We start from the raw sequence: 15,164 nt of genomic DNA, 5'->3' as shown, positions 1-15,164 counted from the left end.
TGCCCTTAAAGATACGATTACTAGATGTGTATTTGGCTTATGATTTAGTTTTATTTTTAGGATCCGGTATATCTGTGCACTGCAGTTCCGCAACCTTGTGCTGGATGGTCTGCTGCAGAAGGCTGTGCTGCTCCAGCAGATTCTCCAGCTCCTTGATGCGAGATCTCTGCAGTTCCAGAACCTTGGTGAAGTTATTTGTGGCTGGGGATTCAAGCCAGTTATTAAGAAAGTTATTCGCTTGCTCTTTACTCGCGTTAGGATTTTGATGAGCATTGCTATGATTCTGCGTCTTGATATCTGGTGTACTCGGATCCTCCCCTGCGATGGGGCTGCACTTATCCAAAGGACCCTCCTCCAGGACCAGAACATTGGTCTCGTTCGAGGATCGGCAAACTCTGTAATTGGGCTTGTCAATTTCCGGAAATACAGCACGTTCGTTGCACTCGGTCAGATCGGACTCCTGAACACAAATCTCAGGAGGCGGAGCCATGGGTCGTTGCTTTGCCGGAGAGCAGCACGGATCTTCATAGTCATTATTTCGGGTGCCGTTCATAAGCAGCACGTTAATAGCATTTGAATTTCTTCTCTCGCTGCAGCCACAAGTAAAGTTACTGGAGTTAGTGGTATATCCGGCGGAGAAGCCCGTCGCTGAGCATCCAGTTTGATGGCTGAACGAGCCGGCCAGCTTGGGACGACCAACAGGGGAAGAGCTCTGAGTCGGCAGGGTCACCGTTGAGCACTGCACTTCCTGATCCTTCAAATGATGGGTACTGCAAGTCTGGCAGCATTCGCTCTTCAGCTTAGGCTTTTGAGTTGTGTCCTGCTGTTTTATCGGATTTCTATATCTTTGGTTTCCTCGTGAAGTTGACGATATCGGGTAGAAATCTTCTGCTTCAGTCTTGAAGTCCATTGACCTGAAAGTTGGACAAGTAGGACGTTCACATGGTTTTGTTTTTTTCGGGCTACCTTTTGAAATATCCTTCCGTTTTTCCTTATTTATACTTTGTTGGCTGCCTGAATCTTCGCTCGTTTTCTTGATCCCTGGCACTGGACAGAAAGTGCAGGTGCAACCATCACAGGTGCAGTTTACAGTTCCAAAGGACGGTCTATTTACTCTTGGGTTAACTTTGATAGGAGGAGGCTTTTTGTTGTCTAGGCTGGTGGCCCTTGGTGCCTGTGGATTAGGATACTTCTGTCCCATCTGGTTGTACGTATGGGGATTACTCGGGAACATACTGTTGTAGTTGTTTCGAAAACGACAATAACCATTCGTACATCTATTTGCGCTGCTAAATTCCTGCCCCTGCGAACCGATAGTGTGCTTGCTTTGGTTCTGCATCCGCTCGATAGGCTTTCTGTTGTTGGGATAGCCATGGCCGGCATCCGATGCCGAAGAGCTCCACTTGCTGCTCCATTCCTGCAAGCCAGCTGCAGTCCTTGCCCGGCCAGCAGCACCAGACGAGCTCTCCGTTTCCGAGCCGGATCCTTGGCTGTCCAAGTGGGAGGCGCACACGCATCCGTGCCGGCAGAGCGACTCGGGGTCCACGTCAAAGCTGCTGAGGTTGGCCAGGTTCTGCCATCGGCGAGCCTCCGACATGTTACGCGGGTAGACGCAGTGCTCGCCCGGCTCCTGGCCACAGATTATACAACGACGATGCATTTTCCAACGGACCAGGACAGAAACGGTCAAATTTTGAATTTTAACTACAGGAGCATTTGTTGAAGTCCACAACTGTTGCCGGAATGGGCATACCCTCTCTTATTGGTATTTTTAATTGCGAAAATCGCTATTAAAATAAGTGTAACGTAAAAAAAATTCAACAGAAAAAACCGCGAAATTTACAATTTGGTTGGAGGAGTGTGACCTAAAAGGGGCACTGCGGAAATGCCTTACTTTCGTGCAGCCCCACTTGTGAGGCGTTTTGGCATTTCGTTGGAGACGAGCTGCGCTCACTTCGCAACTGTTTAGTTTAAAAATAGTAAATGCAACGAACTTTTGTGTGTTTTACTGGCCCACTCTTGATGACACAGTCTGGCAGTTGATACAATGAGTTTGCCAACCGACGGTCTACCCATGGAAGTCAATCCGAGCCCCACACTGGCTGCCACGAGTCGCGGCGACCTGGAAAAGGTGCTGGCTATGCTGGTCCTGGGCCTCGGTAGTCTTTTGTCCGGATTGCTGCCCGCCTTTATTTCGGAGCGGAATCGTCGCCGCTTCCCGCTGACCACATCCCTGCTCCTGTGCTTCGGCGCTGGCATTCTGCTGGCCACCGCACTGGTTCACATTCTGCCCGAGGTGAGCTGGGCTGCGATCGTGTGTTGGTGCAATTTGATAACCTGTTAACTTACGAATGCAACAGGTGCGCGAGCAAATGAACTCGAAATTCGCTGAGGTGGCCATGTGCGGCGGGTTCTTCATCATCTATTTTATAGACGAGTTCATACACTTCTTCTTTGGTGAGGCTATTCAGCACACTCATTCCCCGGCTGCAGAAACTCCGGAAACAGAGCCTACACGACGTCCCACCAATGGCAATGGCTACGGCGCAGTGGACGAACGAGCGCCCCTTTTATCAGCGGAGCCCAATACGTCACATGGCCATTCGCACCACCACAGCCAGTAGGTTTATTGCATTTCCGTCCCCTCACCCAAAACTAATTGCTTTGTGCTTCGATTAAGCAGCCTTCATGACCACGATCACCCGGCCAGCGCATCTGGCTGTGACGAAGCCAGCGTAGAGGACGCCAACGCCCGCATCTGTCATACCAGTCACACGGAACCGTGCGCCCAATCCATGACCGGCACTCTGGGTCTCTTTGTGGCTCTGTCCCTGCACTCTGCCATAGAAGGACTCGCCATCGGCGTCCAGAACTCATCCACAAAGGTCTGTGTCGCCTGCCTTGACATAGTTAGACTAGATCAGCTATAGTGCGCAATCTTAGACAAATATTGAAGCAAAGAAACGCGAGAGCTTAGTCCAATTAGATAACCGGAATCTGCTTTGTTTCGTCTTAGGTTCTATTTCTTCTAGGGGCTGTCGCCTGCCACAAGTTCGTAATGGGCTTTTGTCTGGGGCTCGAGTTCCGCTCGAATCCGCAGACGAGTTTTCGCGCCCAGTTCGTCGGCATTTCGGTATTTGCCCTGGGAGCCGTCATTGGCATTGGTCTGGGCATGCTTATCGTGGATGTGCCCGCCGCTTGGTCCAGCAAAACTCTGCCTATCGTTCAAGCTCTGGCGGGAGGCACACTCTTCTACGTCACCGTCTGTGAGGTGATACCGCGCGAGAAGGCGCGCTGGCACTCAAACTCCACGCGACGATGGGCGGGATTTGCACAATTCGCAACTGTGCTCGCCGGCTTTGCCACCATGTGCATCATAAACTTTTATCTTTCTGGTGCGTAAAATGCTGGCATCTACTTTTTCCTCATGCTATTGCTGACCTATTTTCTTCACACCATTTCAGATGAGGAATAGGAAGCTCTTCTTTAAGAAATCTTCCCAGCGCTGTGACAAAATGTGCCGCTTTTAAACATAGAAAACTTAGGATAATACTATGGATTGGCAGCTGTTAATCTCTTGTGTAAGACTTGTTACTAGTACATTTCCAACGAATCTTGTTTTAGCTACATTGTCGATCTGCCGTACGATAAGTAAAAAGTTCAGTCTCTTCGTCTACATTTATATTTTTTCTTTCTCCAAAGTTGATGTTTTTTTATACTTTTATTATATGTAATAAACCTTAAAATTAAGTTGGTAATCAAAAAAAAGGGTATCCTTTTCTTTTTGATTAATGTTACTTAGCCAATCATAAAACGTCAATGATTTTATTAGTTTCTGGGAACATCCTATCCTGTCACTGTTTTAAACGAATTAAAACAACATCTATGTAACTACATCTCTATATGTATGTAAATAGGCATATGTGTATATATATAGTTTTTACCTAGTCGCGAAATGTTGGTTGGTTGCTCTATTGGTGGTGTATGTGTAAAGAAACAGACACTCATAAATAGCTAAATGTTGGGTTGTTTGGTCTCTGATCTCTCATTTAAGGGCATTTAAGGGAACTCCTCTTAGATTTACGATTTCCATGCTAGCAGCGAAACATATTTAGGATGGGAGGGGATTTACAATTACGTGAGATGAGTAGATTAGATCTTATACACTAAAACCAGTGCATATGCGTATCTTATCATTCACCTTGATCTTCATTAACAATTTAATTTACAATAGAAACCCAAAATTCTCGCCCAGCTCAGATGCTTTTATCTGCTGACCTGCGTTGAATCGCTTAACTTAGAACATAAATAAATCTAGTAATTATAGCTCCTCCTTCGCCGCCGCACTAACCCCATTCTCATCCTCGTCCTCATCGTCGTCTCCCCATTCGCTGATGAGACTCTTGACCTTGTCCACGCTGGCTGCCTCTCCTGACGCCGCTTCATCACCTGCTTTTGCACTTTCTAGAGTCGCCTTTTCTGTTGTTGCTACATCTTCTTTCTCGTTTGGTTTGTCCTCGGCGGCATCTTTTTCGTCTGTTGTTCTGGTATCTTCACTATTTTCGGCTACAGTTTCCGTTGCTGGATCATCAATCTCCATTGGGTCGGTGGATAGCTGCGTAGGTGGCACCAGGTCATCCTCGTCCGTTACTGCCCTATCTAACGCCTCTGTCGTCGCACTCTCTTCAGGTTGGACAGTGTCCTTCTCCTCATCAGGTTTCTCGGCCTCGGCAATCAATTCATCTAACAGCTCTTTGCGAATGTTATCGGCCTCCAGATGGACATCATCTTCGCCCTCAGCGTCAGCTACCGCTTCGCTTAACTCCGTCACGGGATCGGAATGCGGCATTGGTGGATCTTCTTTGATAAATTCCTCTTCGTCGTTTTCAAGCTCGTCCTCTTTTTTGATCTTGACCTCTGACTTCGATGCCTTCTCGTTCGCCACTTCTGAGTCTACATCCATTTTCTTGGGCTGACTATTTATATTGGCGTCAGAGTCAACTGCATCATCCGCACTGGCGACAGACTCCTCACTAGCCTTTTCTACAGCTTGCTCTTCAGGTCCCTTGTGCAGAGACTCGAGAGCCAAGTCAATATCATCTTCTTCCTCGTGTACTGTTGGCTCAGGGTCCTTGGCGGCTAGTTCCGATGCAAGCTCTGCAGTAGCGGGCTTATCGTCGACATCGTCGTCGTTCTCATCCTCCGTCCAGTCGCCGGTAAGCTCCTTAAGCTTTTCACTGATGTCATCGCGCGACTTATCCAATTTGGGCTGTAAAGTGGACTCTTATTGTAGATGTACTCGCATAATAGGGTTTAATAAACTTACCTCCTTGTTGCTCTGTTCTTCAGACTCGGCTATAAGGTTTTCGGCCCATTCCAGATTGTCAACGGACTCTTTGCTCTCATCAGCAATGTTCTTTTTCGCGCTCTCCACAGAGTCAGCAGCAGCCAGTTCGCTATAGATTTGGCTATCATCATACTCCTCTTCGGTGCCGGCCAGGGATTTTTCATCGGTCTCCTGCTTAACGGGCTCCGCTTCTGGCTCACTGAGCACCATTACCACACCACCGGCAGCGGCGCCTGCTTGCTGCTGGTTAAGCTGTGAGAGAATCTCTTTGCGCTGCTCCTCAGTAAGCTCCACCTCATTGCCATCGGCGCCCACAAATTTAACTTCCTGCTGCACCTGGTCAACCTCTTCCTCTTGCAGTTGCTCCTGGTGAGCTTGCTGCACTGTGATGGCACTGGTGGCTGGTAGACTTATGTCCGAAAGAATTCGCACTTTACCAGTCTGCTCTGGTTCCTGCTCCTCGTCTCCTTCGGCCTCTTCCTCCTCGTCTTGCGAGCCGAGGAACTCCTCGTCCGTTTCATCGATAATGCCATCCTCCAGGGCCTGCTCCTTGTGGTAGCTCTTCATGTGTCTGTACAGCTGAAGCTCTTGCTCGAACACCTTGTTGCAGTAGATGCACTGCTGCTTGTTGTCGTCCGTGTGTGCCTCGTTAATGTGCGCCTCCAACTCACCCTTGGTCAGGTACGACTGGTTACATAGCGCGCATTCGGCAAAAGTGTACAGCAGCGACTTGATCTGATGCTCCATATACATGTGGAAATGCAGTTCCCGGTTGTTGACAGACCTCCAGCCGCAATGCTCACATAGCGCCGGGTCAATTGTCTCTTTGTGCGTGTTGATCAAATGGCGTCGGAAGCCTCGGTACGACGGAATGCTAATGGGTCGTCCGTTTACGCCGCACCTCAGGCACAGCCAGGGACCTAAAAAGAGAGATTTTCATTAATAGTTGTTTCTCTAGAATGATCTATTTTGTTTTGGTACACTATTATATACATATGTTGTACTCACCAGTGGTATTCTCTGCTCCCTGAGCAATCAAGGCGTGCATTGTCTTACTGTCAATGCGTCTCTTCTGGGCTGCGGCTGTATTTGCTGGTGGATTTGTCACAGTTGCCTGGGTAGCAGTTGACTGCGTGGTTCCGGACTTCTGTTGAGAGCTAGCCGCCTTCTGCTGCGCTGTGATTAGCGGCGTACTCTTGTCGGCTTTGAAAGACACGTGCAATTTCTTGTGTGGCGATGTAGAAGCGGAGGACTGATTCGCCGGGGGCTTTACCGCTGCTGGAGCAGATTTTTCTGTCGGCGCGGGCGGGGTATTGGGCATTATCTTCAGCTTGATGTTTTTGTGGCCCTTTACAATGTGTGGATACTGGCGCAAGACTTCGGCAATGATCTTGGTATGATTAAGCTTGGCGTTGGAGGAATCCTTGACAATTATTGTGGGGGTCTGGCTGGGCGAGTCCTGCTTCAAGATAATGGTGGTGGATCCGTGCTCCAGCTGGGTCTGTGTACCCTGTGGGGATTGCTGCTTAGATGTAGATGGCTGTGGTGGCATATCATCGTCATCATCGTCCCCGGCATGGACATCATCATAAAGCATTCCTCCATCATACTCAGGATCGTGATCCCCGTACTCCGCAGCAATTTGCTTGCGCATCCGTTGTTGCTCAGCAAATTCCTTAACCTCTTCCAAACTGGGCTTCTTGGATGGCGGCGATAGAAGGCTTGTTTGTGCTGGTCTCTTGTTGTTGTTATAACCCTTTCGCAGCTGCTCGAATGGTGACGTTGGCTCCTGCTTGACATTGCTGCTCTCTGCATACTGTGTGCGATTTGTGCCACCAGATGTTCGGATCATTGTGTTGCCAGTGGGCCCGCGCTGTGTGTTAGCTCGTTGCGCGATGGGTGTGGCGACATTTCGCGATTGCGGCGAAGGTCCCAAGACCCGCTGTTGTGGAAGACCCGAACTCGGCTGTCCAACTGTGCGCCGGCGGATTCCCTTCGGACTAGGCGGCTAAAAAAAACAAGAAGTTACAAAATATGTTAGCAGATGGTGAAATGCCACCACTCACCCTTTGCTGTCGATTAACGTTCTCCATGGTGCGACGGTGCGCTTCTAGCAGCTTCAGCAGCACCGTCATGTTCATTTCCTTGGCGGTGCGCAACAGCTTGCCGTACATTTTAAGCTCGAACTCCAGGGTGCCTGTGTACATGAAGTTGACAATGGGCACCACCACGTCCGCCTGGAACTCGTTGGGCATGATGAGGGCATCGTCGACGATCTCGCAGGTTTGCTCTAGTACATTGAAATAATCGGTGCAGGCGCTGAGCACCAGGCGATGTACTTTTAGCTGTGAATTGTCCCGGAACTGGAGCGTTAGGTCGCAGTAATCCGTTTTGTTAAAGAAGTTCTGCAGCTTCTGCAGGAAGAAGACTCCCCAGTTGTCCACCTTCACGGACTTGACTTCACCCATCTTGCTGTGTCCTTGGCTAGTGGCCGTGCTCTCCGTTTCCGTATCCTTATCGTTAGCCTCCCCGTGGTTTCGCTTGCTCTGGCTTCAGGGCGCAACTGTACTCCGGCAGGGGTAAGGAGTCGGGAAGGGCGTATTGGGATGGGCCGTAGGTGAACGGGGAACCCGAGAAAGAAGCAACACAATAACAATTAGTAAGTATGGTATATTCCGCTGTTAGTTTCAAATGGACGCCCATTGATTGATTTTCGGTTATTCGGTTTATTTTGCTCTGCCGCCACGGCGCGAAATGCAACTCGCAAATATCGATATACGCCTGTGTATGTGTGCCCGTTTCGCGCGCGTGTGTGTGCGTTGTGCGCGTCGCCAGCCTTTTTTTTATTATTTCTCAGTAATTGTTCATTGTCTGTAATCCTGCAATGTTTTAACGTAAGTCCACCTTTGGCATCTTTCGGTGGGTGGCATTTTTTGAGCCCTTTTGGCGGGCCTGTCCACTTCACACAACAATGGTTTTTTTGGGGCACACACAAATCACTTTGACCCCAGCGGCTTGTTTTCTGCGTGTCTTTTGATTGAATCTAAATTTTCGAGGCGATCACCGTACAGTTGAAATTTTAATACATACATTTTCTTGTATTGCACAGTACGTTTGCCGGACAAATTTTAATTTTTTTCCAGAGTCAGGTCGCCATATTCTTTTCCATTCATCGTTGGCGTGACAGGGTTGCGCTCGCAGTTATCGATAGCCATGCGATAACTGCAGTCCCATGCATAACATTATTAAGGTGACGCAAGGGCACATAAAGTAAAACGTTATATTTAATAACATATAAATCATACTTAATGTTTATTGCAGAGCAAGCTAATACTTATTTAACACAACGCAATTATTTATAATAATTAAATACATTTTATTTCTGCAGTCTATAAGAAAAAACTTGTACTTCAACAATTAATATTCGAAAATGTGACGTCTTAACGTCTCACATTTCTTGCGCCACCCTTCTTTGCAATCAAAATATAAAAGAATTGGGAGGGCAGCTTGTTGACCACGAGACGTTAAAAACACTTCGATTCTTTTCTGCTTGAATTTAGTTTTTAACCAAAACACAATGAGTGGACGGAACCGGGGAAAAGGAAAGAAAGCTGGAGGAGGACCCTACCGCAATGTCAAGGCGAATCACAATTGTGCCCGCAGTTTTGCTCAGCAGGCCAACGAACTGGCCAGCAGCAGCAGCGAAAACGACAACTCCGACTCGGAATCCTCGGGAGATGGAGCCCAAAATGATCTTGGGCAGCCTCCAGAATTCGCGGTGGCAATGTGGGACCTAAACCACTGCGATCCAAAGAAGTGTTCGGGCAGGAAACTGGCACGCCTGGGACTCATATCAAATCTTCGACTGGGTCAGAAGTTCCCTGGCCTTGTGCTGTCGCCCGTTGGCCAGTTGTGCGTAAGTCCGCTGGACCGGGATGTGGTGGCCTCATCGGGCGTGGCCGTCATCGACTGCTCGTGGGCCAAGCTGGACGAGACGCCCTTTGGCAGGATGCGCAGCCCACATCCGCGACTGCTCCCCTTCTTGGTGGCCGCCAATCCCATCAACTATGGAAAACCCTGCAAGCTTAGCTGCGTGGAGGCCATCGCCGCCACTCTATATATCTGTGGATTCACGGAGGAGGCACGATGGTTTCTGGGCAAGTTCTCATGGGGTCATGCTTTTCTGGAGCTAAACGACAAGCTTCTGAATGAGTATGCAGCCTGCAAGAGCAGCGATGAGATTGTCAAGGTGCAGAATGAGTACCTGGAGAAGGAACAACAGGAGCGGGATAAGCCTAGGGACCTCCGCGACTTCTATCCCACCAGCAGCAGTAGTAGTAGTAGCGAGACGGAGAGCGAGGATGATGAAGAAGACGCGAAAGCGAAGCCGAATAACTAATCTTTACAAGGTGCTGACATTTATTAGCATTACCATTAGCTTATGACAAAACATTTTTACTTGTGTTTTAATTAACAAACCAGTTGTTGGGAGCAACTACCGAATTATTGCAAACTGTTTTGATGAAATATTTACCTCAAGTCAAGGAGAGATGATTGCTTACTGGGCATTTCGCACGTACTCGGGATCCACGTTGATGAAGTTGCTCATGCTGAAAAATATTGCGCTGTTTTTCACGAGGAATTTAAGGAAATCCTGCACGTGCGCGAGTAGGTTCTGCATAGACTGCTGATCCAACGCCGAGTAACTGAGCATGGACCCGAGGCGCACGAACAGACGCAGCAGGTGAAAGGATCCGTAAAGCTCGGACAACGGCGTGTCCGGATGTTTCTGCATCACATCCGCGTACTGGGTGCGTTCAAATTTGTATAGCAACTGGGAGCCCAGCATTACATTGAAGTACTCGACAATTCCGTCGAGTACATCGTTTATGGCAACCTCCTTGCTGGCACTGGTCGATTTCACGGACTTCTTGTGCGCCAAATACTGCTCGGAGATCTGCTGCACTGTTACCTTGGCGGGCAGCTCTAGCAGTTTGTGCTCCCGCACCACCGCATACCAGTCGTCGGTCAGATAGTGCTTTAACTCGTCGGGTATCTTGATCTTGACCTCCACCTTAGATGCGTAAGCTTCCTCGCTTTCCACACAGGGTGCGGGCTCCGTGGTGGGTGTGGATGGAGTGGTAGTGGGTGCCACAGCCTTGTCTGCCACATCGCTTCCTGTCAGAGAAGGCCGTTGCTCGCTCATTCTTTTCTTTTTCGGCGCCACCGGCGTAACAGCCTCGTCCTCAGTGGTCTCAGCTGCGGCAGGGTCCTCCTTTTTATCACTAGGCGTGCCAGGCCTTGCTGTGGATGCCGTCGATTGTGTGGACTTTCGGTGGGCCCGGCTGGTTGTAGTGGTGCCTGTGCTGTTGAGAGTCGTGATGCCAGTGCTGCCGGCATCCGATTTGCTTCCCGGTCCGGCGCTGGTTGTCGGTATGCTGCTGGCGGTCGATTGCGAGGTGTTGCTATCCTTAGAGGGCGTCGAGGCACGAGATTCGTTGCGCATCTGCTCCATTTTCTTGGCCTTGGCGCTGCCTATTTAGCAAACAGCTGAATGTATTACTCCAGGATATGAGTTTCCAACTGAACCCACCTTTCTTATTGTCCTTCTTGGAGCGCTCGCCGCACTGGCGAGCCAGTTCCTGTCGGCGCTTGACGTTGTCATCGTTGTACTTGAGGACTCGACTCTCGGGCACCCACTCGTCCCAGCTGAAAATGAGATGGGTGTCATGCAGATCGGCGTACATACTTGTAGGCTTGCTTACTTTTTGCTCCAGCCCGCGTAGTGGATGTAGTACTCAACCGGCGTCGCATCGGGTTTTGATTTCAGAACCTTAGCCTCGTAAATGAGCGGGCCGTGGAAGCACAGAACCCGTTCCCCTGCAACGGCGACAATGTGTTATCTTTAATTTATACTTGAGCTAAAGTTATTGTTACCATCCACGAACAGAGTGTTTGCATCGGTCCCCGTGCTATAGTTTTCCACTTTAGCGGGTTTTACTTCTCCCATTTTATTTTCAATAATAGAAAATTAACAAATCTTAGTGTGACCGTGCGACACGCATAGTGCTATCGGATGCATAATTACCGATGCATTTATCGATTATTTACAGGGTATTGTCTTACTAGATATTAACAATGTTGATTTATTTATGGCTATGTACAACAAACAGTCTGTATTCAGCAGTTAATTGTTTTAAAAACATTAAGTCTAGTGCTTTGCTGTCGAGGGCTGGTTCTCCTGCTCCTCCCAGGGACGTGGGCCGCGTTTGTTCTCCCAGTTGTCTATATCCACGGACTTGACTTTGTCGTACTCCGACTCCAACGTCACATCCTTGCGGTTCTTCATGTTTACACCGTACTTTTTCATCTCCTCCGGCGTTACCGGCTGCTTCTTGGCGTACTGATACCTGTAAGGGGACACTCATGGGTTTGCTATTGTTTTCCAGGCATTCTAGAATGCTAACCTGAGGTTTGAGAACTGCTGCAGTCCGAAGGAGCCAGCCACCATCATGATGAGGAAGGGTATGCCATATTTAAACGACTTTCGTGTGCTGTAATAGTTTAATTTATCCACGAGCGACATTGTTGTTAATTTGTGTTATGACATTTTGGCACGTGCGGTTACACTGCAAGCTAAGAACAAAGTGTGACCAGTTGCATGTACTTTTGGCGCGCAATTTGAACGACGATTCTTATCATTTGTTACACATTGTAGTTCAATTTTGTAAAATGATTAAAAAAGTCTGCATACAAAAACCTCTAAACTATTAAATACTATTTAAGAATCGTTGGATCGAGAAAATTTATATTCAATACGGCACACAGCACATTATTTTAGGTGTTAGCCAAACACATTAGGCGCCTATTTCAATCGTTTTGTGCAGCTGGCGTCGTCTATGAAAATAGTTGTCCTTGAATCCAAATCGAAAGATTTGTGCTCCCTGCCAAGTGCGAGCAATTTCTAAACAATTTCAAAGCAGGCATTGTTTTCCGGCGCACGCCTAATGGCCACAATTTGCATGAGGCTTGACGATAAGTTCAAGGTTCCCGTCGTCTCTTTGGTTTTCAAATAATTGACACTGACAAAGTTGAAGAGCGCCAAAACGCTGCGCACATGCACACGACATTCGATCCGGATGCGGATCACCTTGGCCAATTGCAGGCTTTGGCAAGGCAAGTAGCTCGCAGCGAAGATTTCCTTTTGCTGTCCACAGCTTTAACCAGTTCGCGATCGCTGCGGCTTCATTCACAAGGAGCCGGCGCCAATTGAGTCATCAGCGGCCCCAGAGAGACTGGGATAGTCCCACACCCCTCCCCCAATAGATTGTATTTCAGTTTCAGTTTTAGTTTCCAGTGCACCCTACGCGCTGTCTTTCAATTGATTGATTTGCCAACGGAAATAAAATCGAAACTATTTAAAGATCACAGTAATGGTTTTCATTTTCCAGGCTATAATAATCTATGTACTTAAGAAGTCAAAATTCACCGACAATCAAAAAACAAATATGTAACTATAAAGTACTGTGTATATAGCTGATTTCTGCCTGTGTAAGCCAAACCCAGTCGTCTATGCCCCTCAGCCCGGATTAGACTTTTCCATGCTATTTTCGCCAAATATGGTCGCGATTTTTCTAACAAGATTGCGCACTTGTCGGAGCCAAGCCGTGTGATACACACTCATGAACTTATTTAATTCGCGTATATTTTGGAATTATGAAAACTTTGGTTTTCCATAACTAACACATGTCAGCGGTCGGATTCGATGGCCATGATTTCGTTTTCGTATTTAGCGAGTTGCTCAGACTGTTTTGCTATTTTACAATGTTTTTCGACGTTTTCTCAAGGGTCTTTTCCATATCTATGTCCTCTTCACCCCCCGCTATATGTTCATATTTTGTCTTTATAAAAATATTGATCTAGTTTTCGTGCTTCAAAACTTGTTGTTTTCAATGAATACAATTGCGTCATTTTGTGGGTGTTGCTTGAGTTAATTTTAAACTTTTCATCAACCCCGGGGTGCCAAATTTTCTCCAAGATAAGAGAACAACAAAAAACGGAATGAGTAAATTGGGGCTATCAAATTGGCTTGTATTTATAGGTTTATATTTAAAGACTTTGGTTGCATTTGGACATATATGATCTGCCATATGAGTGCGGCCATTGAAATGTAACTTTAACTAAGCTTAACTAATTTATAAACCATAAAGTGTTTCAAAATTAAAATAGCTTGAAAGGAAATATATGTACTTATTATATCCGTATACTTATTAATCGTTTGACCTATTTAATATTAAATATATTTTATGATTATCTTGTTTATAAAAGATATTTATTCCGATCTTTTCGATTTTAAAAATGATTTAAGCACACGTTCATGTTTTAATTGGCGATGAGATTGAAAAGATCACGATCAAGGGGTAAACAAAAATCTAGAAGGGCAAGTAACATACATATGTATGCTGTCAGATGCAGATCGGAATCACAGCGATCTTGAGGAAACTGAATTTAAGCCATTTTCACGTTTGCAATTTAAAAAGGTATGAATCATGGTGGCATTTTCTTGCGGGACAGTTACTTAAAAACGTATACTTTCATATGTGACATTTGTGATTGCCAACAAAATGTTTTCCTTTCGCAGACATGACGTTGAAAAATCTATAGAAATAGCTTCAATATGTAGAGCAGAAAATAATTATCTGTAGACCTATGGTGGAAATACGTATAACTACGTGAAACAAGATTTTTTGGCATATCAATAACTGAAAATTAAAAATAGAAGTTGAGAACATCAAAAAGCAAAACAAAAAGATCCCCCAACCCACACACTCTCATCGGGAAAAGCCTCGAGACACGTTTGCCTGAGTATTGGAGATATTTTGCAATTGTGGAAAACACTGGGTGACAAGAGCTTTTCAAAATATGGGGAAATTTTCAAAAATAGGCTGAAAGAAAAGCGTTCGCTTCGAAATGAGCGGGCACCAATACATGCGCAGCGAACAGGTGAAAGCACCTACCAAAAGGATCGGAAAAGAGCGGCGCAGAGAAAGCGGAGAGAGAGCGGGGAGAGAGCGCAGGCGCCGGCTTTGATGGTGTGCGAATAAATTGTAACTGTATGGGTCATTCTGATCTGGTGCTTTCCGTTACACTGGCAGAAACTGGATACGAATATTATTGAAATGAAATACAGGTAAACTGTTTACAAAAGCTCACTTGTGATAGAAATGTAGAAGCCATTTAAAAACCAACGTACTAAGTAATTTTAAGTTAAGTTAAGTTTTTAAAATCATTTTGGGCCTTACGTATTCGGCATGTTATACGTATTATAATTTACAGTAATATTTTAGAGGTAATACGTATTATAATTTGCTGTATTAATCTTTTGGAGAGAAAAGACGTATATACTTTATTTTATTGCAATACTCTATTCATCTTTCAATAGGAAATCTAGAATGAGAAAATAAATTGGGCTCCATTTTCCCCATGTTTCCATTCCATTTAAATTGAATTCTTAGATGCCACCTAAACTTATAAATACCTGAACTCAAAAGAGCAAATTATATACACCTACATAATTTCCTAAAATATAAGTACATAGATTATAGTAAAGCACCCCTATGTTCATTTCGCGCAGTGTATAAGCTGTTGTGCCCCAGCCGAACAGTTCGCTGATGCTCTTGGGGTAAATCGAGAGCCAAGTGCAGTTCCAAAGTGAACGCAAATAGCAACAACGCGGCTCGCTTTTGGCCGAAAAGTGCGCACTCTCGCACACAGATACTCACGCACACACGCGCACTTGCGCGGCGGCTCACACGCA

The 15,164-nt window shown here is 46.6% G+C and overlaps 6 protein-coding genes across 7 annotated transcripts; 2 read left to right on the top strand and 4 right to left on the bottom strand.

Moving 5' to 3' along the window:
* Nucleotides 1-12: 12 nt before the first annotated feature.
* Nucleotides 13-1,804, bottom strand: LOC6537214. Its single transcript, XM_002097736.4, has one exon. It carries the CDS (start codon nt 1,658-1,660, stop codon nt 38-40), a length of 1,623 nt encoding a protein of 540 aa, XP_002097772.1. The 5' UTR covers nt 1,661-1,804; the 3' UTR covers nt 13-37.
* Nucleotides 1,805-1,964: 160 nt separating this feature from the next.
* LOC6537213 (zinc transporter ZIP1) lies at nt 1,965-3,768 on the top strand. Of its 2 annotated transcripts, none has more exons than XM_015192715.2 (5): nt 1,965-2,296; nt 2,361-2,620; nt 2,681-2,885; nt 3,017-3,395; nt 3,465-3,768. In XM_015192715.2, exons 1-5 carry the CDS (start codon nt 2,048-2,050, stop codon nt 3,473-3,475), a joined length of 1,104 nt encoding a protein of 367 aa, XP_015048201.1. In that variant the 5' UTR covers nt 1,965-2,047; the 3' UTR covers nt 3,476-3,768. The 2 variants fall into 2 exon arrangements, with proteins under 2 accessions (XP_015048201.1, XP_002097771.1); XM_002097735.4 differs by having other exon boundaries at nt 1,967-2,296; nt 2,684-2,885.
* Nucleotides 3,769-3,809: 41 nt separating this feature from the next.
* Nucleotides 3,810-7,815, bottom strand: LOC6537212 (centrosome-associated zinc finger protein CP190). Its single transcript, XM_039375318.2, has 4 exons — nt 7,414-7,815; nt 6,356-7,355; nt 5,327-6,267; nt 3,810-5,269 (listed from the first exon to the last, which is right to left on the bottom strand). The coding sequence occupies exons 1-4, from the start codon at nt 7,813-7,815 to the stop codon at nt 4,322-4,324; spliced, it is 3,291 nt and encodes a 1,096-aa protein (XP_039231252.1). The 3' UTR covers nt 3,810-4,321.
* A 94-nt stretch (nt 7,816-7,909) lies between these two features.
* On the top strand, nt 7,910-9,850 carry LOC6537211 (18S rRNA aminocarboxypropyltransferase). The gene is made up of 2 exons (XM_002097733.4): nt 7,910-8,241; nt 8,908-9,850. Exon 2 carries the CDS (start codon nt 8,925-8,927, stop codon nt 9,744-9,746), a length of 822 nt encoding a protein of 273 aa, XP_002097769.1. The 5' UTR covers nt 7,910-8,241; nt 8,908-8,924; the 3' UTR covers nt 9,747-9,850.
* On the bottom strand, nt 9,744-11,422 carry LOC6537210 (nuA4 complex subunit EAF3 homolog). The gene is made up of 4 exons (XM_002097732.3): nt 11,285-11,422; nt 11,113-11,227; nt 10,941-11,056; nt 9,744-10,882 (listed from the first exon to the last, which is right to left on the bottom strand). The coding sequence occupies exons 1-4, from the start codon at nt 11,355-11,357 to the stop codon at nt 9,906-9,908; spliced, it is 1,281 nt and encodes a 426-aa protein (XP_002097768.1). The 5' UTR covers nt 11,358-11,422; the 3' UTR covers nt 9,744-9,905.
* A 42-nt stretch (nt 11,423-11,464) lies between these two features.
* LOC6537209 (cytochrome c oxidase assembly protein COX16 homolog, mitochondrial) lies at nt 11,465-11,981 on the bottom strand. Its single transcript, XM_002097731.3, has 2 exons — nt 11,815-11,981; nt 11,465-11,757 (listed from the first exon to the last, which is right to left on the bottom strand). Exons 1-2 carry the CDS (start codon nt 11,931-11,933, stop codon nt 11,559-11,561), a joined length of 318 nt encoding a protein of 105 aa, XP_002097767.1. The 5' UTR covers nt 11,934-11,981; the 3' UTR covers nt 11,465-11,558.
* Between the last annotated feature and the right edge of the window lie 3,183 nt (nt 11,982-15,164).

The sequence above is a fragment of the Drosophila yakuba genome, chromosome 3R (genome assembly GCF_016746365.2).
Source record: "Drosophila yakuba strain Tai18E2 chromosome 3R, Prin_Dyak_Tai18E2_2.1, whole genome shotgun sequence".
Classification (NCBI taxonomy): Eukaryota; Metazoa; Arthropoda; class Insecta; order Diptera; family Drosophilidae; genus Drosophila; species Drosophila yakuba.
The sequence above is the reverse complement of the archived record's forward strand: the minus strand, read 5'-3'. Positions and strand labels throughout refer to the sequence as shown.